At 37.9% G+C, this 26,539-nt stretch overlaps 1 protein-coding gene across 3 annotated transcripts in view; it reads left to right on the forward strand.

Annotated features, from left to right (window-relative positions):
- METTL16 (methyltransferase 16, RNA N6-adenosine) overlaps nucleotides 1-26,539 on the forward strand; it is a 65,704-nt gene that overhangs the window by 12,794 nt on the left and 26,371 nt on the right. For 2 of the 3 annotated variants that reach the window (XM_004376144.2, XM_023731152.1), the window contains exon 3: nucleotides 22,997-23,196. In XM_004376144.2, coding sequence (XP_004376201.1) covers nucleotides 22,997-23,196 — 200 coding nt within the window. Of the gene's footprint in view, nucleotides 1-20,802; nucleotides 20,842-22,996; nucleotides 23,197-26,539 lie in introns of those variants that run through there. The other variant, XM_023731153.1, reaches the window with a different exon arrangement.

The raw sequence follows: 26,539 nt of genomic DNA on the forward strand, positions 1-26,539 counted from the left end.
ATGGGAAATACATTTTCTATATATTTTATTTTTAATAATATTTTTATTGTGTTTTGGTGAAAGTTTACACGGTAAATTAGGCTCCCATTTGACAATTTCTATACAAATTGTTCAGTGATGTTACATTTTTCAGTGTGTCGGCGTTCACGTTTCCATTCAGGTTGTTCTCTTTCCACTACTCTACTTTCCCTGCCCCCTTCTCATCTTTGCTTTAAAGTAAATGTTGATGTTTTGGTCTTATACAGATGGTTTTTTAGTAGAGCACTGTATTTATTGGGTAATATCCTTTATTTTGTGTGCTACTTTGTTTTGCTAAAAGGTGATCTCAGGGATAGTTTCAGTTCAGGGTTTAAAGAGTATCTCAGGGTGATAATCTCAGGGAGTCCTCTAGTCTCATCTGGTCTAGTAAATCTGGGCTTTTTTAAGAATTTGAGTTTTGTTCTACATTTTTCTCTCATTTTCTCTGGGACCATCTATTGTGATCTGGGTCGAAGATTGGTAGTGGTAGCTGGGCATCATGTAGTTCTGGTCTCAGGGTAGATGAGGTCATGTCTTGTGTAGGCTGTTAGCCTTGCAGACTTGTTTCTTCTCTGAGACTTTGGTTTCCTGCTTAGTCTTTTGCTCCTGATGAGCAGAGACCAATAGTTGTATCTTAGATGGTTGCTCCCAAGCTTTTGAGACCCTGGATGCTACTCACTTCGCTACAGTGCAGAACATGAACTTTGTGAACTATATTATGCCAGTTGACTGAGTTGTCCCATGAGACTAAGGTTCTAAGTTTCAAACCTAGGCGTTTGGTTATGTCTGAGGAACATCTGTAGTTGTGTCTTCTATGAATATATGTGCCTGCTCGTGCATATCTTTACTTATACGTACATATAGATACTTCTGTCTGTGTACACATATGTATACACCTGTACTTACTTGTATACCTCTGTGCCAATACACATACATACGTGACCATACACTCTTTATTTGGTCTTTGTTGGAGTTGTCGCCAAATTATATGTGTCAGATTCTTTAGTACACGCATCCTTTTCTCTTGAGCACTTCTCAGCAACATCATTTATTTTGGTCAAGCTGTGCTTACAACACCCACATTCAGTGCCACTTTTCTCATCACCAAAAATAATAAGTATCTACTATCTACAGCGTGATTCTCCCTCCCCCGGCCCCTCCCTAGTAATCACCAATGAACCTTGGTCTCTTTATATGTGTCTGTTCTTGTCTTCTTATAAAAGAGGGATCATATAATATTTGTCCTTATGTGGCTGATTTATTTCACCTAGCATTAATGTCCTCTAGGTCCATCCATTTTATAATATGTTTTGTGGATTCATCATTGTTCTATATGGTTATGTAGTATTCCATTGTATGTGTGTACCAATTGTGCTTATTCATTCATCCATTGATGGACACTTACATTGTTTCCATTTTTTGCTGTTGTGAATAGTGCTGCAATGAAATAGGTGTGCATATGTCTGTTTGTGTCACTTTTATTAGTCTCTAGGGTATATACCATAGGAGTGGGACTGCTAGATTGTAGGATAGTCCTATTTCTTCTTTTTTGAGGAAGTGCCATACTGTTTTCCATACTGGTTGTACCATTTTTCAGTCCTACCAGTAGTAGATAAGATTTCAGTTTCTCCACGTCCTTGTTGATTTGGTGTTATTATTATTTTTTTTTTAATCAGCGCCATTTTAGCTGAGATGAGATAGTATCTCATTGTAGTTTTGATTTATATCTCTAATGGCTAATGATCATGGGCATCTTTTCGTGTTTGTCGACCACTTGAATGTCCGCGTTGGTGAAGTTTCTGTTCATGTCCTTTGCTCATTTTATAATTGAGTTGTTTGTCTTTTTGTTGTTGATTTGTTGAAGTTTTCTATAAATCTTAGAGATTAGATGCTTGTCAGCTATGTCATTTCTGAAGATTTTTTCCCAGTCTGTAGGTTCTCTTTTTACTCTTTTGATAAAGTCTTTTGATGAGCGTAAATATTTAACTTTTATGAGGTCCCAATTATCTGATTTGTCTCCTGCTGTTGGTGTGTTAATAGTTGTGTTTAGTAATTTATTTATTTTGATTATTTTTTTTTAAAAATTAGATCCCATAGTTTTGTCTATATATTTTCTTTCTAAGGACTTTATAGCTTTAGCTTTAATATTTAGGCCCTTGATCCATTTTAAGTTAGTTTTTGTGTATGGTGTCAGGTATGGATCCTGTTTCATTTGTCTGCATATGGATACCCAATTTTGCTAGCACCGTTTGTTAAAGAAACTGTTTCATCCCCATTGAATGGACTTTGACCCCTCATCAAAAATCAGTTGTCCATGGATGGATTTATTTCTGGGTTCTTGATTCTCTTCCACTGTTGTGTGTGTCTGTCGTTGAACCAGTACCAGACTGTTTTGATTACTGTGGCTGTGTAGTGTGTTTAGCAATCAGAGAGTATAAGGTCTCCTACTTTCTTGTTCTTCTTCAGTAATACTTTGGCTATTCAGGATATATGCTTACTTTTGGAACCTAACTCTGAAGTGAGATGCCATTTCACTGTATATCATGGATTGAATTGTGTCCCCCAGAAATATCTGTCAACTTGGCTGTGTCATAATTCCCAGTATTGCATGGTTGCCTACCATTTTGTCATCTGATGTGATTTCCCTATCTGTTGTAAATCCTATCACTATGATGTAACAAGATGGATTAGCGACAGTTATATTGATGAGATCTACAAGCTTAGATACTGTTTTAAGCCAATCTCTTTTGAGATATAAAAGAGAGAAGCGAGCAGAGAGACATGGGGACCGCATACCACCAAGAAAGCAATGCCAAGAGCAGAGCCTGTCCTTTGGACCTGAAGATCCTGCGCTGAGATGCGCCCAGACCAAGGGAAAACTGATAATAAGGACCTTGCTTGAGAGCTGACTGACAGAGAAAGCCTTCCCCTGGAGCTGGCACCCTGAGTTCGGACTTGTAGCGTACTGGACTGTGAGAGAATAAACTTCTGTTTGTTGAAGCCATCCACTTGTGGTATTTCTGTTTTATAGCAGCACTAGATGACTAAGACACTGTATAAAGATTTTAATGTAGAACAAGGGTAGCATTTCAGATCAGTGGGGAAGCAATAATGGATTTTTAATAAATGCAGTTGCAATAGCCATGGGAAGGGTATGTTAGATTCCCACTCCTATATCTTACGCAAAATAAATTCCTGATGGTTTAATGATTTCGATATACTTATCTTTTTTTTTTAATTAAAAAATATATGGTGTTTTAGGTGAAGGTTTACAGTGCAAATTAGTTTCTCATTCAAAAATTTATACACAAATTGTTTTGTGATATTGGTTGCAATCCCTGCAATGTGTCAGCACTCTGCCCCTTTCCCTTCCCACCCTGCGTTCCCCATGTCCAGTCATTTAGTTTTCCTGTCCCTTCCTGCCTTCTTGTCTTTGCTTTTGGGCAGGTGTTGTCCATTTGGTCTCATATACTTGACTGAACTAAGAAGCATGTTCCTCACGTGTGGTATTACTTGTTTTATAGGCCTGCCTGATGTTTGGCCGAAAGGTAGACTTCGGGAGTGGCTTCAGTTCTGAGTTAGCAGGGTGTCTGGGTGCCATAGTCTTGGGGGTTCCTCCAGTCTCTGTCAGACCAGTAAGTCTGGTCTTTTTCTGTGAATTTTAATTTTGTTCTACATTTTTTCTCACTCTATTCAGAACCCTCTATTGTGATCCTTGTCAGAGCTGTTGGTGATGGTAGCTGGGCACCATCCAGTTCTTCTGGGCTCAGGCTGGTGGAGGTTGTGGTTCATGGGGTCCATTAGTCCTTTGGACTAATATTTTCTTTATATCTTTGGTTTTCTTCATTCTTCTTTGCTCTGAATGTGACGGGACCCATGAATGTATCTTATATGGCTGTTACCAAGGTTTTAAGACCCTAGACACTACTCACCAAAGCAGGATGTAGAACATTTTCTTTATGAACTGTTCTTGTTGTTGTTAGGTGCCGTCAAGTCAGTTCCAACTCATAGCGACCCAACACACCACAGAACGAAACACTGCCCAGTCCTGCGCCATGCTCACAGTCGTTGTTATGCTTGAGCCCATTGTTGCAGCTGCTGTGTCAGTCCATCCCGTTGAGGGTCTTCCTCTTTTTTCGCTGACCCTCTACTTTACCAAGCATGATGTCCGTCTCCAGGGACTGATCCCTCCTGACAACATGTCCAAAATATGTAAGATGTTGTCTCGCCATCCTTCCTTCTAAGGAGCATTCTGGTTGTACTTCTTCCAAGACAGATTTGTTCGTTCTTTTGGCGGTTCATGGTACATTCAGTATTCTTAGCCAACACCACAATTCAGAGTCATCAGTTTTTCTTCGGTCTTCCTTGTTCGTTGTCCAGCTTTTGCATGCCTATGATGTGATTGAAAATACTGTGGCTTGGGTCAGGCACACCTTAGTCTTCAAGGTGACATCTCTGCTTTTCAACACTTTAAAGAGGTCTTTTGCAGCAGGTTTGCCCAGTGCAGTGCGTCTTTTGATTTCCTGACTGCTGCTTCCATGGGTGTTGATTGTGGATCCAAGTAAAATGAAATCCTTGACAACTTCAGTCTTTTCTCCATTTATCATGATGTTGCTTATTGGTCCAGTTGTAAGGATTTTTGTTTTCTTTATGTTGAGGTGTAATCCATACTGAAGACTGTGGTCTTTGATCTTCACTAGTAAGTGCTTCAAGTCCCCTTTACTTTCAGCAAGCACTTTATGAACTAAGTTATGCAAATTGACCTAGATGCCCCCTGAGACCATGATCCCCAGCTCTCAGCTCCAGTAACTCAGTCCCTCAAGGTGTTTGGATGTGTCTAGGAAGCTTCTATGACTTTGCCTTGGTCAGTTGTGCTGACTTCCCCTATATTGTGTTGTCTTTCCCTTCACCAAAGTTTACACTTGTCTCCTATCTAGTCAGTGGTTTCCTTTCCTTCGTAACCATCAAAGATTATTTTTTTCTATTTGTAAACCTTTTGAGTTTTTAGAATAGTGGTCTCATACAATATTTGTTCTTTTGTGATTGTTATTTCACTCAGCATAATGCCTTCCAGGTTCATCCATGTTGTGAGATGTTTCATGGATTCATCATTGTTCTTTATCATTGCCTAGTATTCCATCGTGTGTATGTACCATAATTTGTGTATCCATTCATCTGTTGATGGGCACTTAGGTTGTTTGCATCTTTTTGCCATTGTGACTAATGCTGCAGCAAACATGATTGTGCTTATGTCTATTCATGTTATGGCTTTTATTTCTTTAGGATATATTCCTAGAAGTGAGATTGCTGGATCATATGGTATTTCTATTTCTAGCTTTTTAAGGATGTGCCATATCGTATTCTATAGTGGTTGTACCATTTTACATTCCCACCAGCAATGTCTAAGAGTTCCAACCTCCCCACAGCCTCTCCAACATTTGTTATTTTCTTTCTATTTTTTTTTTTTTTTTTTTTTTGATTAGTGCCAGTAATGTTGGGATGTGATGGTATGTCATTGTAGTTTGGATTTGCATTTTTCTAATGGCTAATTATTACGAGCATTTCCTCATATGAGTGTTAGCTGCTTGAATGTCTCCTTTGGTGAAGGCCCTGTTCATATTGTTTGCCCATTTTTAATTGGTTATTTGCCTTTTTGTTATCTATAGATTTTAGAGATTAGACCCTTGTCAGATATGTCATAGCCAAACATTTTTTCCCAGTCTGTATACTTACTTTTTTAAGCACTAGATGAATGTCTTTAGCTTTGGTAGTAAGAAAGCATGTTCTAATGGTAGAATTCATAAAAGAAAAGGTGGATGGATTCAACTACATAAAAGTAAAAACTTTCACACATCAAAAAGTACTTTCAGTAAAAGATAGTTGAGAAAACAATAAAAATATTTACAGCCTATGACAAAGGATTGTTAAAAAAAAACTTTCTTAGACTGTAAGAAAAGGGGGAAGAAACTTCAGTAGATAAAAAGATTAAGGATAAAAGCAGGAAATTCGAAAAAAAAAAGAAAAACAAATAGATCAAATTAGCAAAGATTAAAAAAAATATTATAATATCCATCGATGGCAAAAATTCAGTCAAGTGGGTGCAGTGATAGAATGCTAGTAGAATTGCAACCTTAAAAATTCTAAAAAGTATCAGTAAATAATTTGTGTTTGTTTGAGGACGTTTATTCCAGGGTTGTTTATAATGAGGAAAGTTGGAAATAATGTAAATATCCAGTTTGAAGGGAAATACCATGTAGCCATTAAAGTGGAAGTTGCAGATTATGAAACATAATTTTGTTTCAAAGTAGAACCAAAATATCTGCTGATATGCTGTGCGTAGAAAGGGCCTGGAAGACATCTATGATGTTCAAAGTGTTGGTTTTTGTAATACGCAAAAATAATTTTAAAACTTTTTGCAGGGAAAACAAATTTGTTTGTTAAGGGGTGGGAAGAGGGTAAGGCACACCTGAAGAGAAACTCCCTGTCTTTTCCTTAAAGATGGGAGCAATCTGAGCGTATTTATAGTTGGCCTAGAAGGGACCTGTGATAAATGCAGGAGGAAGGAGATGCATTTCCCTTTAGTGTAAATGACCTAGCTGCTTCCAGACATCACCTCTCTTCCTTTTTGCCTAGGTAGGAGTTGCTAATGATTGTCTGCCTTGATAGAATAATCTTTAGTTTTATAGTGGTTTTTTATTTAACTCCATGGGATGTATGAAAAAAGAATTTCCAAAATAAAAATGCAGCCAATGATGGAAAAAGTATCAGACAGAATACTAGACTTGAGATGGGTTGGAGTGTCATTTATTTGCTTGACTCTTAAATGTTCTCTTGAGGGAAGCAAGGGTGCTGTGGAAAAAGGTGGTACTTTTTGTTATTAAGCCTGGCGTAATTGATAAGATGATGAGGATTACTGGTGTGGTATCTCTGTTTTTCTTCCCCGAACCTGTCACTGCTTTATTATAGTCATATCTGACTGTTGCAGTTAGATTTTAGTTTGTGCTTTGTCACAACAACCATCCCCATAGGGACATCCTGCAGTTTAATTGAGCCCTGTCAGTTAAGCTTGGATAGAGTGTGATACTTACTGATTTTTTTTTTTTAACCCAAAGACACCCAGCATTGAAGGACTTTGTCATACTGTGTGACTACCATTTTTAGAACCTCAGCAACTACTAATGAATAGAAACCGTTGGTGGGGTAAGATTGGGAGGCTTTAGCCTTATTGTTGTTACATCAGGTTCAGCTTCTACAGTATTAGAATGATTGTTATTTTAACTATGGCTTATAGAAATGGAACCTTCCAAACTTCCATCTATAATGGTAAGACTGTATTCATCAGTAGCAGAGCAGGAGTCATTCTGGGGAAATGTGACATGAGCCTGTTTACAATAGGCTATTTTGTGAAGCTGGATGTGTGGATGTGTTAAACAAACAACAAAGACTGATGGAATAAATTGCTAATTTCCACATGAGAGCTAATTTTAGTTTCTGTGCCTCCCTGTGATCTCAGAAATGAGAATGAAAAAGAATCTTGCCTTTGTTCAGGATTTTTGGAAGTCCCAGAGTGCTAAAAGCGACCTAGATACTTAACTAGTGAAGTCAGATGACTAGACTTTGTCCTACAAAAGGATTTTCAACCCTTAGTGTCTATATTTTCTTAGAAAATGAGTACTTGTTTTGCCATCAAAGTCTAAGAGTCGGTGTTTCATTGATTTTTAGTTTATTTTCTTTACTTCGACTAGCCTCTGCTTGATGTCTTACACTTTGTGGTGATTAAGGTGTTCTGTATTAATTAATCGTGTGTTCTAGTCCATCAGGGTAAATCTGTATGTTGTTGTTGTTGTTAGGTGCCCTTGAGTCAGTTCAACTCATAGTGACCCTATGTATGACAGAACAAAACACTGCCCGGTCCTGCACCATCTTCATAACCGTTATGTTTGAGCCCATTGTTGCAGCCACTGTTTCAGTCCATCTTATTGAGGGTCTTCCTCTTTTTCGCTGACCCTCTTCTTTACCAAACATGATTTCCTTCTCCAGGGGCTTGTCCCTCCTAATAACGTGTCCAAAGTACATGAGACGAAGTCTCGCCATCCTCGCTTCCAACGAGCACTCTGGCTGTATTTCTTCCAAGACAGACTTGTTTGTTCTTCTGACAGTCCATGGTATATTCAGTATTCTTCGATAGCACCGTAATTCAAAGGCATCAGTTCTTCTTCGGTCTTCTTTATTCATTGTCTGGCTTTCGCACACATATGAGGTTATCAAAAATATCATGGCTTGAGTCAGGCGCACCTTAGTCCTCAAGGTGACATCTTTGCTTTTTAACATTTTAAAGAGGTCTTTTGCAGCAGATTTGCCCAATGCAATATGTCATTTCATTTCTTGACTCTGCTTCCATGGGCATTGATTGTGGATCCAAATAAAATAAAATCTTTGACAACGTCAATCTTTTCTCCATTTATCATGATGTTCTTTATTGGTCCAGTTGTGAGAATTTCTGTTTTCTTTATGTTGAGGTGTAATCCATACTGAAGGCTGTAGTCTTTGATCTTCATCAGTAAGTGCTTCAAGCCCTCTTCACTTTCAGCAAGCAAGGTTGTGTCATCTGCATATTGCAGGTTGTTAATGAGTCCTCCACCAATCCTGATGCCACATCCTTCCTCATAGGGTCCAGCTTCTCATATTATTTGGTTAGCGTACAGACTGAATAAGTACAGTGAAAGGATACACCCCTGATGCACACCTTTCTTGATTTTAAACCATGCAGTATCCCCTTGCTCTGTTCGAATGATGCCTCTTGGTTTATATACAGGTTCCTCATGAGCACAATTAAGTGTTCTGGAATTCCCATTCTTCGCAATGTAATCCATAATTTGTTATGATCCACACAGTCAAATGCCTTTGCATAGTCAATAAAACACAGGTAAACATTTTTCTAGTATTTTCTGCTTTCACCCAAGATCCACTGAACATCAGCAGTGTCTCTGTGTGTGTGTGTGTATGTGCAGTGGAAAGATGTGGCAGTCTGCTCCTGTAAAGATTTACAACCTTGGAACCTCTATGGGGCAGTTCTGCTCTGTCCTGTAGGGTTGCTATGGATCGGAATCGACTCGACAGCAATGGGATATGTATATGTATTTGAATAACAAGAACTATTTATGTGAACAACTCTGTTTGAAGGTACTAGGAAAACATTAATTATATTGCTGCTCCTCTTGCCTCAAATGTTTCATGAAGTTATGTGATTAATGCTTAAGCTGCAGCATTATCCTTTGGTGATTTCTGTCACTGTGGAAAATACCCTGGTTTAGCCTGCAACGAAATAGGCTTTCTTTTATGAGAGCAAGTACTGTGAAGTAAGGACCTGTTTTCTGTTTTTGAAAAAGTAATTATTCCTTAATATACAGACGTTGACTTGACGGCACTGGGTTTTTGGTTTTATACAGATATTACAGAGCCTTTAATGGGAAAATTATAGAAATTTGCAGGCCGTCCCCAGATCATGAATGAATGAGTTGTGTTCCTAAGTCTGTCTTTAAGTCAAATTTGCACGTAAGTCAGAACAGTTACGTACTGTTTGTATCTAATGTCAGTTAGTCAAATGTTTGGCTTAGTATATAGTACATAGCTTACCTTTCTATGCTTAAAAAAAATTAAAGAAACACTTTCAGATACAGTAAAACATCTATAGTACAATAATACAGTAGTAATAATAATGTTTTGATGTGTGTCACAAAGTAGGGCCACTCTCGTTTGTTATTAAGAACCACTGTATGTACTTTGCATTTTTAATATAATAGGCTTTATGGGGGCTGGTTTGTAGGAGTTGGTTTGTAACTGCAGGTTGTACGCAAGTCGGACATTCGTAACCAGGGGACTGCCTGTATCCTTCTGAGCTCCGTTTATAATTGTAACATCACATACATAAAAGGAAAAAGTCACAGTTCCTCTACCCTAAAAGATTCAAGTTACTTTATTTGTGTTCCTTTCTAGTCCTTGTCCTTATGCATATATAATAATTTTTGTGGTCGTTGTTATAGGTACAATCATAGGTCACTCCCCACTTAATAGTATAAGCATTTCCCATGTAGTTGCAAAACATTTACTAATACGAAAGTGATATTATGTCAGATGCATTCAGATAATAAAAAAAATGTATGGAGAATGAAAATCTCCACCCCATTTCTACATCCAGAAGCGGTACTTACCCCTTGAGGCTTTTTTAACGTATATACAAACATAGGGTTTTTTGTTTTATTTTTGTTTTTATAAGAATGTAATCGAAATGTACTCACATGCTTATACCTCAACTTTTTTGTTTTTAGAATCAGGGATCCTTCTCCACACAGTATGTGTGGATCAGCCTAGTCTTATTCCTTTTAATGACTGCAAAATATTCCCTTGTGTGGTTATATTATAGCTTATTTAACCAAATCTTTATTAATTACTTTTAGGTTATTCCTAAATTTTATGTAATACAAAACCAAAATTTTATTTAACTGTTCTTCTTTCCATTGGACTTTTTTTTCCTTAAGATTCACTGATCTTCAGGGTAACTTACTGGCCTTCGCTAGGATAGTGCAGTGCTCTTAACTGTACTTGAAAAAGACAAAGAGGTATTTGGACTACTAGGTTTTTCTTTCCTATCATTTGTTCTTTAGCTAGCACTGGGGTTTACATTTAAGAGATTAATTTGACGGATAAAGCTACAGTTTATTGTTATTTTGTTGGTAGGATTTTGGATCCTTTTGTTAATTTAGGGTCATCAGTAATGGCCATTTCCATTGTTCCAGGATCTTTGTTTTTGTGGAAACCCTGGTGGCATAATGGTTTAAGAGTTTGGCTGCTAACAAGAAGGTTGGCAGTTCAAATCTACCAGGTGCTCCTTGGAAACCCTTATAGGGCAGTTCTACTCTGTCCTATAGAGTCAATATGAGTTGGAATCACCTCGACGGCACACAGCAATTCTCCCTTCAGTTATTAGCTCAGTTACCTCCTCAGGGAAGTCTTCCCTGGCCTTCCTAAGGCAGATCCACTTATGTAGGTGTTCATTGCACCTTGTACCTATCTTTTACAGCATTTGCCACAGTTATAATTTTGCATGTATTTTAGTGATCTTGGATTAATACCTGTCCTTTACCAGACTGTCTGCTTCACGAAGGGAGGGATTATGTCTTACGTTTCCTTACTGCAGTATCCCCACAATCTGGTAAAATGTCTGGCACATAATGTCTGACACTTAATAAATATCTCTTGAATGAATAGTAGAGTGAGTGCCAGCTCTCACAACTTTTTAAAAATTCTGACCTATATAGCTTAGTTGAACGATATAGTACTCAAAGCGAGAAAACATTTTTTACTTCACCTTTGAAAGTGTGGGGTAACCAAGCACTCCACCTATCTTTACAATCCTATTGCTCGCAATAGAGGGTGCAACCTGTCAGCCTATGACTTGTGTAAGGCTTGCCGTTGTTGTTTATTGTCCACATAGTATTTTAAAAGTTGGGGAAATTTCACATAAAAAAAAATGTAGATTACTGGTTTTATTTGAAAAGTTTAGAGATCTGGCAGAACTGGGCCGCCAGACCCCCTTGGCATTAATTGCCTAGAACTGAGTGGTGGCTGTACCCTTTGAAACGGTCATTTGTGTCATCTGGCATAGCACTACTAAAAGTGCAGTCTGTTACTGTCCATAGAGATAAGGACTGTGTACCAGAATGTAAGTCAAGAATATCACTAAGAGTCTGTTTAGTTCAGCTGACATTTCTGTGATTGCATGACTTTCTTGAGCGTGTTGATTCACATTCTGGCACAATCCTGTCAAGGATTGGTATTTCGAGCAGCACTGTTAATGGTAGCTTGTAAATGTTTGAATTTGCAACCCCTGATATTCACAATTTCTTTGAAATGCCAGTGCAAAATAACATTCAGAAGTTGTAAGACAATCATTATGCTAATATATACTGCTCTTAGGTAATATTATGCATCAGATTTGTTTTTTATAAGGCATCAATATGTTTCTTTGATAGAAAAATTCTGAAGTTTTACATTTGAGATTTTAAAACTTTAAATGATACTGGAATATTTTCCTTCTGTGTGTTTTGCAATGAAGTGTAGTAATAGATTGGGCTACCATTTTGTAGAATAAAGGACATGAATTTGTTTGAATGCCTTAATGTGATACTTGGATGTTTAACTTCTTCCATATGTAAAAATGGACTTTCATTGCTGTGTCATTGAAGGAAATGGAGCTGACCCATCTTTTTCACACACTTGACTGATTGCGCAGGAGTAAAATGCAATATTCTTGTTAGCGTAAAACTAATGTTTTGTATAGATTTCATACCTTTTTATTGCTACGTCATTTATCTTGTTGATCCTGAGTTTGTACTGTTTTTAATTGAGGAAGAAATACAAGGGTAGAACGAGTCTCTCTCTCTCTTTTTTTAACGTGAAAACTGATTGAGGCAATTACCGTGCAGTTCAATGAAACAGAAATCTGTTCATGGTTCCTTGCCCATGGATTAACTCTTCTTTTATCGGCCCCCACAAGTGATAAAATTAATATATATCTAGTTCTTCTGAAACCCTGGTGGTGTAGTGGTTAAGAGCTATGGCTGCTAACCAGAAGGTCGGCAGTTTGAATCCACCAGGCACTCCTTGGAAACCCTATAGGGTAGTTCTGCTCTGCCCTATAGGGTCTTTATGAGTTGGAATTGACTCGATGGCAGCAGGTCTGTCTGGGTCAGTTCTGATATCTAGGAATAGATTTAATACCCTTTTAAATAGGCTTAGTATATTTTAATGAGACTTTTTATTGCTAGCATATATTTAGGTATACAATAAACTTCCACTTCCGCTGTTCTGTAGAAACTGTTCTTTTAAAATATCACCAATACCCACTTAAATGTAAAGGCAGTGACTTTTAAAAATTATTATCTTCCTTGACCTTACTGGAGCATTTTGTATTTTTGACCATTCCTGCCCTGTTGCTTTCTTTTTCTCCTTTTTTTTTTTTTCCTTGATTAGATTACTTAATACTGTCTTTTATGGGGAAAAACATAATAGATATAATTCATTTGTATCATCATATTCTGTTTCTAATACATTAATTTCTGCTTTTATCTTATTAATTTGTTCCTTCTGCCTTCCTTCAATTTATTTTGTTCTTTTATTTCTCTTTTAATTTGGATATGCTTTGTTTCCATTCTTTCTTGTTTAGTAAGCTAAGTGTTTAAGGTTTTGAGTGTTCCTAGATAGAGCTTTTGCTCTATCCAAGATTATTCTGAAATTTTGGTTTTGAATTCCTTTTAGTTTTGGGAGTTGTTGAAGAGACTGCTTATATATTTGCAGGTTGTGGGTTATATGCTTCTGTATGACAATTTTCTAGGTTTGATGATAATGTTTGATTATAATATCATGATCAGAGAATGTTTTCTGTACCATTTCTGCTTTATTGAGATTTTCTGTATGGTTAAGTATGGTTGATTCTCATGCAGGTTCCCATGGGGGAACTGAAAAAAGATGTATTGTCTGTTTTCAGGATTTAGAGTTTAACATGTCTATTAAATCAGCCTTACTAATTATGCTATTTAGATCTTACATATTCTTGCTTGTTTTTGTTTGGTTCATGTCCTGAGAGGTGTTTTAAGGTCTCCTGTCACTAATACACACCTATCTATTTTTCCTTGCATTTTCTGTTGTTCTTGCTTTATGAATTTTAGTGCTATGTTTTGGGTACATAAATATCGACAATCATTAAATCTTTATGGTTTGCACCTTTTGCAATGGACCCTTCTTCATCTCATTTAATGCTTTTTGTCCAAGCTTTAAGGTTATCTGTAGTAAGATCCTGACCCCTGCTTTGTTTTTATTGCAGTTGTCTGGTATTCTCTTGCTTAAGCCTTCATTTTCAATCTTTGGATCTGTTTTGGTTTACAGCAATTAGTTGGTTTTGTCATTGTGATCTAGTCTGAGAGTCTTTTTTATAAGCTTAGCATTTACATTCATCTATTTCACATGTTTTATGCTGTGCTTTGTTTTTATTGCTTGTTTTGTTTTTTACCTTATACTCTGTGATCTGTTTTTTCTTTCTCATTTGAGTCTCTTTTGATAATTGTAAGAGTTGTATTGTGTTTTTTTATATCATACGCCTGCATCTCTGAGTCTTTAAACCTATTGACTATCATTATCAGTAATAACAAAATTAATATACTTTCACTTCCCTTTCTTTTACCACCTGATTTTAGTTGATTACATTATTTTACTAATTCTTCTAGCATTTATATTCTTAAATGTATATTTATATCTCTATTACTTAATTTACCAACTTTAAGTGAAATCTTTTGACCTGATTTATAAAAGATAAATCAACGTACTTAACTACCACTCCTTTTCTAGGTTCCCTGAGGGACCCCCCAGGTAGTTAAATATGTTGATTTCTTAATATGTACCTATGTGTACATTATCATGGTTAATAAATATTTACATTCTATTACGTAGCCTCAATTCACAGGTGTTTTAGTCTTAGCGCTTTGGTTAAAACAGCTTCAATACTCATTGCCAATCTATTTGTCTTGGTTTCTTCATTTATCTCTTGATTGAGCTTTTTTCCATTAGAAATTTCTTCAAGAAAGACTCATGGGAACTATAAATCTTGAGTTCTTGCATACTCAAAAGTGTTTATCTGCTGTCATTAGACTTGAAGTACAATTTGACTGAGTATAAAATTGTTGTCACACACTTTTCCCCTAAGAACTTTGGAAACAATGTTCTTTTGTCTTCTACTATTGAATGGTGTTGCTCCACACTGACCTCCTCCAAAAGGTGATTTAACTTTTTTGTCTAGCTGTCTAAAGGATTTTTTTTTCTTTAATCCTTGAATTCTAGTAACTTTTCTAGGATAAGTGTTGGTGTTGCTAATTCCACATCGGATTTTCTAGGGAGACAGTGAGTCTTCTATTTCTGGAACATTATCTTGAGTTATATCTTTGAATATTTCTTTGTTCCACTTGTTTGGTCCTCTTATTTGGGAACACCAATTATGTTTATATGGGATCTTCATTATCTGCCTCTCCCGTATCTATTATTTTCTCTAATTTTTTAAACTTCTTTTCCTATTTAAAAAAAAAAAATTTTTATTGTACTTTAGATGAAGATTTACAGAACAAATAGTTTCTCGTTAAACAGTGAGTAAACATATTGTTTTATGACATTGACTAACAACCCCACGACATGTCAACATTCTCCCTTCTCGACCTTGAGGACCTTTTTTTTGGTGAAACTATACATAGCCAAAGTTACACCATTTTGAAGGTTTCTACATGAACAATTCAGTGACATCGATTACATTTCTTCCAGTTGTGCTGCTATTTTCACTATCCTTTTCCAAATTATTCTGTCATCATTATGTTCAGCTCACTGTCCCCTAGGCTTCCCATCAGACCTTTTGAGTTGCTGTTGTCAATTTGATCTCACATAGATAATTCTTTTTTTTTTTTTTTTTTTTTTGGTACCTTAGATGAAGGTTTGCAGAACAAATAGTTTCTCATTAAACAGTTAGTACACATATTGCCCTATGACAGTGGTTACCAACGCCTTCTTTTCCTTTTTTTAAAAACTTTTTTAGAGCAGCTTTAGGTTTATGGAAAAATTGTGCAGAAAGTTCTTTTCCTTTTTAAACTTTTTTCCATTTAATTTTTTTACTGAAATAGAACTCACATATCATAAAATTCACCCTGTTAAATTGTACAACTCAGTGGTTTTCAGTATATTGACAAGATTCGTGCAACCATCACCATTATCTCATTTCAGAATTGCATGCATTTTCAGTCTTGTTTTCTTTGTCCCTTCCTGTCCTTCTCAAAGTATTATATGATGTCAGTTTGTCTCATTATTAGTGATACTAACTTTATGTTTGGTTAAGGTTGTATCCACCAGATTTCTTCATTGTAGAGTTACTATTTTCCCTTTATAATTGATAAGTAATTTGTGAGGAACTACTTTAAGACCATGTAAATATCCTGTTTCTTACCAAACTTTCATCCACTACTTTTAGCATCCATTGATGATTCTTCATTAAAAAAAAAAAAAAAAAAAAAACTTATTACCATGGTTGTTGCCAAGTAGTAATTTTCTAACTCCTTCATTACTTTTACATTTATTAGTTGTCATTCTATTGTAAGTATGCCCCTTCTCCCCCCTTTATTTATCTATTTATATAAGTATGGACTTACATATTCTTCTTTTATTCTATGGATTATTATCCCTTGCTAGCATTGTCCCAGATTTGGCCAGTGGGAACCCCTTCAAGCAGGCTCCAGTATCTTTTTTTTTTTTTAGTAGTTTTGTGTTTTTGTGTTTTTGGTAGACACGTACTTAGCAAACCAGGTTCCCGTTTAAAATTTCTATAAATACTGTTCAGTGACATGGGTTACATTCTTCACATTGTATCAGCATTCTCATTATTTCCTTTCTAGTTGTTCCATTCCCATTAACCTAGTCTCACATCCCTCCAACCTTCTCATCTATGCTTTAGAATATTTGTTGATCATTGGGTCTCACATAGATGATTTTTTAAAAGTGTGCAGTACTCAAGGGTGATATTTATTACTTTAAGAGTTAACGTGCTATTTAGCTAAAAGGTAGCTTGAGGGGATGCCTTCTGTCTCAGTGAGTCCAGTAAGTCTGGATGTTTTGAGAATTTGAAGTAATGAGCCACATTTTCTCCTTTTCTATCAGGATCCATTTATCGTGGTTCTGATCAGAAAGTATGATAATGATAGCCAGGCACCATCTAGTTCAACTGGTCTCAGGGTAGAAGAGGCTGTGGTTCATGTAGACAGTTAGTCCTGTAGACCAGTTCCTTCTCTGAATCTTGGGTTTTCTTCTTTCTCTTTTGCTGCAGATGAGTACTGAACCAATAATTGTATCTTAGATGACCACTCACAAGCTTTCAAGATTCCAGATGCTACTCACCAGACTAGGATGTAGAACATAAACTTTATGAACTGTATTTATGCCACTTGACCTAGTTGTCATATGAGACTATGATCCTAAGTCTTCAAACCAAGAAAACTAATCCCATGAAGTGATTGGTTATGTCTAAGAAGTGTCAGATTCTGTGGCCCTTCTTTGTTCTAGTTTATATATATGTATGTTCATATATATACATATATGCAAGCACTTACATATATACACACATACACATATGTGTATATATATATACACATATATGTACCTATGTAGCGTCGCTAAGAGTTGGAATTGACTCAATGGCAACAAGTTTGGCTTTGTTTTTTTTTTAAATATATGCATACCTACATGTATACACATATGTATTTTGGTTGTTGTTGCAAAATTATATATAGCATAACATTTTCCAAAACTTCTTTTGTGTGTGTGTGTGTGTGTGTGTGTGTGTGTAAGTGTGTGTAACCTAGGGGCATCAGTTACCTTGGTTAAGGTATGCACACTCTTCTCACATTCAGTGCTACCTTTTCCCATCACCATTAATAAAAAGCAACTACTGTCTAGAGAATGAATCCCCCTCTCCCCTCACATCCACCCCTGCTAACTACCAGTGAACATTGATCTCTGTATATATAGCTGTTCCTGTCATTTTATAAAAGTGAGATCATACAATAGTTGTCCTTTTGTGATTGACTTATTTCACTCAGCATAATGTCCTCGAGGTTCATCCATGTTCCAGGATATTTCGGGAACTCATCTTTCTTCACGGCTGTGTAGTATTCCATTGTACACATGTACTACATTTTGCTTATCCATTCATCCATTGATGGGCACTTAACTTGTTTCCATCTTTGGCTGTTGTGAGTAGTGCTGCAGTGTACATAGGTGTGCATATGTCTGTTTGAGTCTTTTCTGTTAGATCTCTAAGGTGTATACCTAGGAGTGGATTTGCTGGATCATAAGGTAGCTCTATTGCTAATGTTTTGAGAAATCACTATACTGTTTTCCATCGCAGTTGTACCATTTTACATTCCCACCAGCAGTGAATAAGGGTTCCAATGTCCCCACATTCTTGCCAACATTTTTTTTTTTTAAAGCAGTGTCATTTTAGCAGAGGTGAGATGATAACTCGTAGTTTTGATTTGCATCTCTAATGGCTAAGGACAGAGGACATCTTTTCATGTGTTTTTTGTCTGTTTGAATGTCCTCTGTGGTGAAGTGTCTGTTCATGTCCTTTGCTCATTTTTTAACTGGGTTATTTGTCTTTTTATTGTTGAGTCCAGTGTCCTTTTGACATCCCCATCTTTCTTTGAGCATGAGTTATTTTCTGGTACAATAAAGTATTCCACACTTACCTTGTACTTTCCCTGCTTCAAGTCTGGAACAGCTCTTTATGCAAGGAACTGTGATTCCTTTTTGTAGGCAGTGGTATTTGGAAACCAGTGAGCACTAGGTGTGCTCATTGCTAGGAGTGTCATTGCTTCTAGGCTCCTGTTACATCTCTTGAATTTCACTGTAGTTATCTTCTGTTTGCTGTATATTACTTTAGAGTTTTATTCTTAATCCTTTCCATTTTTTTCCCTATAAATTAGTACCCATTTTCCTATCAATTTAGTACCCTTAAGCAATCTTAAAAGGTCACAAGAAATTGTTATATTTAAGTGCAGAGTGTAATTTTTTGTGTAGATAACAAATCTGTATTCCTGAAGTCTAATCACTCCACTAGTTATTTTACTATGAAAGTTATGTTTTTCCAAACAGTTTTTAAGAATAGATATGCCATGTCATCTAATAACTACTGTGTGTATGTTCCTTCATATGTGTTCAATAGTGTTGCTGTATGCTCGACATCATATAGCAGAAAAATAATTTGTTATGAGGTCAGACTGGAGAATAATAGAAATGTTTACTATTGTTTGACTATTTCATCTGTTTTCAGTAACTCTTGTTCCAGGTCTCTGTAATTTGCTCTTCAAATATTTAAGTGACTACCATTGTGATAGTTCTTAGCATTCTACATAGAGTCATAGAATTTTAGCTGAAAGGACCCTTAAATTATCGTGTCCAGTCACTTAATTTTACAGATGGAGAAACTGAGGACTGAGAACTGAGGTGACTTGCCTAAGTTCCTGACTATTTGGCTGCAGAGCCAAGATCAGAGTCCAGGTCTTCCATCTCCCATTGCTGTGGGTGATGGAGGGCACTTGGGTCCATGGTACCTGCCCAAAGTCTCCACAGTAGCTAGGTGGATATCGCACTCTTTCTATCTTGCCACTCAAGCGTCTGGCAATTGAGCTTTTCAAAATGTTGGTCATTTGATGACTAAAAAGGGAACTACGGTGCAGTGAATTACTTAATATGGCCCTTCTAGCCATGTGTGGTCTTGTGATGCCTACAAAATTGTTGGGTGAGACTATGCAGATAAAGTGCTTGTGGCCCACCAAGGAGATTGGACAGCATTGCTAATAATGCAAGTAAGGTGCATGACACCCTTGTGGGGGTAGAACCATGCAAATAAGGTATATAGAACCCTAACAAGGGGATTGGTCAGTTTTCCCATCCTGCTAGGCTTAAAAGAGCATCAGTCCCAAAGTAGAGAGGGGACTTCACTACCACCAAGAAAGAACAACTGGGAGTAGAGCACATCCTGGGTCACTGCGCTGAAAACCTCCTAGACCCAGGAGCCAGAGAGGGCTATAACACGGGAGATGGCATGAGACAGTGAGAAGCAGTGGCAGAGGAATGGCAGCAGCTGAATCAGGAGACTGGGGTGAGACGGCATGGTGGACTTCCTGGCCCCCCGAGTGAGGCAACTACAGTGGGTGTCCTCACCCACAGAGCGAGAAAGTTGAGCACCTTTGGGCAAGAGGCTTGCTGGCAGAGTACAGTGCCTCTGGGCGCTTATCAGCAGAGCTAAAAGAGCTTTGTAACACTTGCCCGAGCAGGGCAGAGGCCAGGGCCAAGAGGAACCTGTCCTCTGGAGACTAAGTGCAAGGGCCCAGGCCCAAGTAGGGCCTGGTGGCAGGGCCTGCCTGGGGGCAGGGCCTGCCTGGGGGCAGGGCCTGCCTGGGGGCAGGGCCTGCCTGGGGGCAGGGCCTGCCTGGGGGCAGGGCCTGCCTGGGGGCAGGGCCAGAGAAGAAGCTGTTCTGATATCCTGAGTCATTCCTGATCCTGAATTTTAACCTGTTACTTCCCTAGTAAACCCCGTAACTGACTATGGTCTTTGAATTCTGTGTGGCTATTGCAACGAATTATAAGTAGAGAGTGTCGTGGGAGGATGGCTGGTGTCAGAATTGGTAAAAAAAAAAGTTGGAGAGAGAAGGTATGTCTGACCCTCTACCTCATAGAAATCAGTTTTGGGCTGATGGTAATGGTGATTCTCTCTTCCACCTTATGATGTTAGTGGAGGTCCAATGGCACCGCCCTAGTTTTACAGGAACAGAAAAGAGGATTGGGCAGATCAGAAGTTGTTTGAGAATAGCCAGCTGTCTGGCCACACAACTCGAGACCAGAATTCTGAGCAAAGCTCTTCCCGCCTTTCACAGTTCAGTCCCCTCTACTGGCTTTCTGTTCTCTCTTCTCCTCATTGCCCAATTTATAAATAAGGACTGTTTTCTTATTGATATTTTCAGTTTAGCATGATCTTAACATGAAAAATATTGGCTCAAATGTCTTAAAAAGCTAAACATAAATTTACCATATGATCTGGCAGTTCTGCTTTTAGATACCTGCACAAGAGAAATGAAAATGTATTTCTACAAAAAGACTTGTATGTGAATGTTCATAGTGGCATTATTCATAATAGCCAAGAAGTAGAAACAATCCAAATATCCATCAGCTGGTGAATGGGTAAGCAAAATGTGATGTATTCATACATTAGAATACTATTTGGCAATGAAAAGGAACAAACTAGTGATACATGCTACCACATGGATGAACCTCACATTGTGCTAAGTGAAAAGAATCCACACAAAAGACCACATATAGTATGATTTCATTTTTATGAAGTATCCAGAAAAGGCAAATCTGTAGAGTCAGAAAAGGACATTAGTAGTTACCTAGGCCTGAGGGTGGAAACAAAGAATTACTTCAGATGGGTGTGAGATTTCTTTTTGGGGTGATGGAAATGTTCTAAAATTGGATTGTGGTGCACAACTCTGTGAATATACTTGTAAAAAGTTGGGAGTAGTAGTAGCATCAGAAACTATCTAACCTCAGGGCGGGATAATGACCAGGATCAGCCCAAAGCTGATTCCTGTGTGGTGGATGTCAGACATACCTCCACTCTCCAACCTTTTTACCAATTCTAACACCAGCTGTCTCTCCCACAGCACTCTCTACTTCTCTGCTGGGTTCAATAATCTGTTGCATTGGACACGCACAACTCACAGACCATACTTACAGTTAACTTGTTTATTGAGGAAATAACAGGGTTCAAGCTCAGGATCTTGATCAGGAAGCATGTAGGGAAAGTTTCCCTTCTTCAGTGCAGGACAGCTCTTGGCCGTATGGCCTTCTCTCGACCCCCTCAGGACAGGCTCCTCTTGGCCATGTCGTCTTTCCCCACCAACTCTGCTGCAAGGCTCTCTCTAGGTCTGTTGCCACTGGCTCTGCCGATGGGCCCCTGCTGGGCCTCTCTCTGCCTACAGTATTATAGCCCCTTGACCTGTCTTACAGCTCTTTGTGGAGGTTCCTTGCCTCCCCTCTCTGCTGTTTTTCTTTCTTCTTTCTTCCTTTTGTTTCTTCCTGCTTCTTTCGATCTGGAAAACTTCTGTGGGATTGGCTGCATATATGCACAACTCCTTGTCAATTTCAAGGCATGGCCCCTCCCAGCAGGGCCACAAACTGACCAATCCCCTCTCGGTAGGCCACAGACACTTCATTTGCAAAGTAGGCAACGAATACTTCATTTACATAGTCTGTTGACCAATCCCTGCAAGGTCCATACCAATCACAGGAGGGGCTGCAGCCCAGGACCAGACAGAAAGTATCAAACCACAAGTTATTTACAGCTTACTCAGGAAATGGCATTCAACCTGGACCAAAGTAACAAACCCTCTAGGGTAGAAAACTAGGGCAAAGGTAACTCCTGAGGGTTTAGGTGGAAAATTTCTCAAGATGTTTTTCCAAAGAACCAAGGCAAAAGGCCACATAAAGGAACTCAAGCACAATACTAGAGACTGTTGAACTGTACACTTACAGGTGAATTTTATGGTACGTAAATTATACCTCAGAAAATCTATCAAGGAACCTTGGTGGCACAGTGGTTAAGCATTTGGCTGCTAACCAAAGGTCAGCAGTTTTAATCCACGAGCCGCTCCTTGGAAACCCTATGGGGCAGTTCTGCTCTGTCCTGTGGGGTTGGTATGACTCGGAATTGACTCAGTGGCAGTAAGTTAAAGCTGTTAAAAATAGTTGCATTTTAAATTTGATGTCTGTAATATTTATTTCGTTATATATAAGTATTTTGTCCTACGACCATTTTTAAACCTTTTTATACTGCTCTCTACTTTTAAGAATGATTGTTGAGGAAAGCTAATGTCAAATGATGTTAATGATAATAAAAATAGCTTGCATTTACAAAATAGTTACTATGTACCAGGCATTATGCTAAGTACTTTCACAGATTATCTCACAGCAGTGCTATGATGTAGATACTATTGTCCCCATTTTACTGATGAGGAAACAGGCTCAGAGAGGTTAAATAACTTGTCCAAGGTCACATAGCTAATGAGACAATCAGGAAGGAATTTGAACAGAGACAGTGTTAACCTCTATGTCCCATGTATGGAAATGTAATTGGAAAATTATACTGCCTTTCATCTGCTATGACAGTGTTAAACACCCATGAGTATGCCACTTTGCTGAACGTTCTACATAGCTATTTGTTTGTGATCGTTCTAGGAAATTCAAATGGATGTTTGGTATTTACTGGCTGCCATAGAGATTGTACAGCATAATAAATCTTACTAATCAGTTTTACTTCTTTTTTTCTATCCCTCAGTCTTAATTTTAAAGACCCTGAAGCAGTCAGAGCTCTGACTTGTACTCTCCTAAGGGAAGATTTTGGACTTTCTATTGATATTCCCTTAGAGAGACTAATTCCCACAGTTCCTTTGAGACTCAACTATATTCATTGGGTGGAAGATTTAATTGGTCACCAGGACTCTGACAGAAGTACTCCCCGAAGAGGAATTGATATAGGTATGTGGTTTTTAATTCTTCACTAAATGTAAGTTTTGTAAATTTTGCAAGGTCCAGCCTTTGTAAACCCTTATTGGGTATTTGTTGTTGTGTGAGAGAAGCTGGCTACAGATATTACTGTTCTTACTTGCTACACCTGGGCTTTTCTGCCATTGGTTTCTGTTGAGAAGGAATTGTCAGTATGAAGCAGGGAGCAAGGGAGCAAGGGTGCAGAATGGCAGAATGAAAGCAGGACTCATATTTTCTTTGCAGATTTCCATGTTGATATCTGCATTTAATGGACATTTATTTTCACTCTGAATTATTTGGTGTTAGTGTGGTTATCCCCACGTTGGGGTTTTGTGGTGATGGTCATTTAATAAAAGATTGTGTGGACTTGAATACTTTCAGGAATTTCTGGGTCGATTATTGGTAGAGGATATGTAAACCAAAATTAAAGGGAGGAAAAAGTTGAGTTGAGTAAGATATTCTTTTAATTATAAACTTTTTCAGTGGAGGAGACTGTCCTGTTTGATTCACTTGGGAGAGTAAGTAGAGATGCAGGAGATGGAGCCAGGGTAGGTTTTGTAATTAAAAGTGTATGTTTGTCATAGCCAATGTTTTCATTTGATCATTTTATTTTTAATAGTAAAAAAATTCTTTTTTAATAGTCCTTTATAGGAAAGATTGAATTAAAAGCTCTGTGCTCTATTTCTAAATATAGTACAGTTAATAGAAATCACAATTTCAAGGTAGTAGTAAATGTTTGACTTTGACATTTGTATGAATTTTCAGTAAATGTTTTCCATCCTCATCTTACATGACCTTTGAGCAGCATTTATTGACCACTTCTTTCCGCTTCCTGCACTCTCCTCCCTTGGCTTCCATGACACCAGACTCCTTGGACACTTCTGGTCACTCTTCTCTCCTTTGTAGCTTACCTTCCTACATCTGGCCATTAGACACTGGGAATCCTTACTTGAGGCTCAGTCTTTAGCCCTTTCCTCCTCTCATCCAGTACTCTACCCCTAGTCAATTTTATCCACATCTGTGACTTTATGTTCCACCTCCATGCAAATAGCTCACAAATTTATATATTCCTCTAACTCAGGTTGCTTTTCTTAAGCTTTGTTCCCATATATCTGAGGAACTTGGATATCTCAAAAACATCTCAGTTCACTGAAGTTGTCAAGGATTTCATTTTACTTGAATCCACAATCAACACCTATGAAAGCAGCAGTCAAGAAATCAGACCACACATTGCATTGGGCAAATCTGCTGCAAAAGACCTCTTTAAGGTGTTAAAAAGCAAAGATGTCACCTTGAAGATTAAGGTGCGCCTGAGGCAAGCCATGGTGTTTTCAGTCACCTTATATGCATGCGAAAACTGGACAAAGAGTAAGGAAGACCGAAGAAAAATTGACGCTTTTCTGTCTTGGAAGAAATACAGACAGAAAGCTCCTTAGAAGCATGGATGGCGAGACTACGTCTCACATACTTTGAATATGTTATCAGGAGGAATCGGTCCCTGGAGAAGGACATCATGCTTGGTAAAGGGTCAGAAAAGAGGAAGACCCTCAATGAGATGGATTGACACAGTGGCTGCAGCAGTGAGCTCAAGCATAACAATGATTATGAGGATGGTGGAGGACCAGGCAGTGTTTTGTTCTGTTGTACGTAGGATCACTATGAGTTGGAGCTGACTTGACGGCACCTGACAACCACCACAATCTACCCAGCTATGCAAGCAGAAACCCGGCAGTCGTCCTTGATATTTACTTCTCCCATTCTCAGTGTCTTGTCTGTCATCATTTCCTATTGATTTTCACTCTTAAATGTTTCTTAAATCATCTGTTTCTCTCTGTCTACACTGTCACCATTCTAATCCAAGTCACCAACATCTCTCTCCTGGTCACAGAATAGCTTCTCAACTCGTCTTCTCTCTACCACTCTGTTGCCCCTCCATTCCATTCTCTACACTGTGTCCAGAAAGAATATATAAAACTCCTATCTGATCATACCTTCACCATTTTAATGGCTTCCCATTGTTTTTATGATGAACACTGAAACCCTTGACGTAGCCTTTAGAATCTTCATGGCCTCATCGTGTTCTCCTCTGTAGGCCTCATCTTACATGATTCTCTCCTTGTTTTCTGCACTTGTCTTTTAGTTCTTCTGATAATGCATATGACACCAAGCCTTTGTACATGTTCCTTCTATCTGGAACTTCCCCACCTTCACCCTGTGTTTCTCATTTATTCTTTAGTTGTCAACTTAAGCCTTATTTTCTCAGGAAAGCTTCTCCAGTATAAGCCAAGTTCCTTGCTTATAAGCTTTCAGAAAACGATGTTTTTTATTTCATGACATTTATTTTAGTTTCTATATTACATTCATTTGTGTGATTATTTGATTAATATCTGTGTTTGCCACTAGATTTCAAAGTGCAGAGCCTGTGATTTTTTGTTGTTATTGTTTGCTTACTGTAGTATCCCAAGGCCTAGCATTTCTGGCATATAGTAGGCGTCCAGTAATTTAATTTGTTGAATGTTGATGGATAAATACATTATTTTTTGAACATTTAAAATTTTGAGCACCCTGTGTGAGGTAAGCATTACATAAAATAATGGAGTTTAGCAAAACTCCTGCCTTTTTATGTTTATGGCAGAAGACTGGCTGATGGGTTATAGAAAAGCTTCAGAAGCATGAGAGCCTGTTTGGTACTGATTTGATTTTCATTATGCCCCAAACCCTCTAAAATAACACTTGGGGGTGTAGGAGGTTAATGAATTTTAGCTCTTCACAAGGGGTACTCCTTGCTGAAATCATATCCATTCTAATTAGGATTATATATATATATTTTCCCCCAGACTCCATCAGTTTGCTCCAATTCTATGATTATATACTTTCCATTTTTATTTATCATTACAAAGATTATTAGCCACTTAAAAATGTCATTCAGCTTTCTGAGTGTTATTAGAATGTTAGATTGCAAGTCTTTTGGTCTTGGGAGTTGAGAAATTTGACGTTTTTGGGGAGGAGGGATGGGAGTATTTTACTTGCATTTATTATTCTGGAGGCATCTGATCTTTGGATGGCTGAAGGAAAGAGTACTTTTCCTCTTCCTTCTTTTTCTTCTTTTTGCTTTTAAACGAAATTGAAGTATAGAGAAGCAGTTGTGTGAGAATAACGGGCCTGGGATCTGGTTTAGATATTTGTTCCTACAGAACTGAGAGTGCTACTTAAATGTTCCTGTCCTGAATAACTCTGGCTTACCAGAATGGCTAGCAGGGAACCAGGATGTGGTCCAGGCAAAAACAGCCCTGGAGTGGCTGATGATAGGCTGGCTACTGTGGGCCTTGGGAAG

This window comes from Trichechus manatus, unplaced genomic scaffold (assembly GCF_000243295.1).
Source record: "Trichechus manatus latirostris isolate Lorelei unplaced genomic scaffold, TriManLat1.0 scaffold00040, whole genome shotgun sequence".
In the NCBI taxonomy this organism is placed as follows: domain Eukaryota; kingdom Metazoa; phylum Chordata; class Mammalia; order Sirenia; family Trichechidae; genus Trichechus; species Trichechus manatus.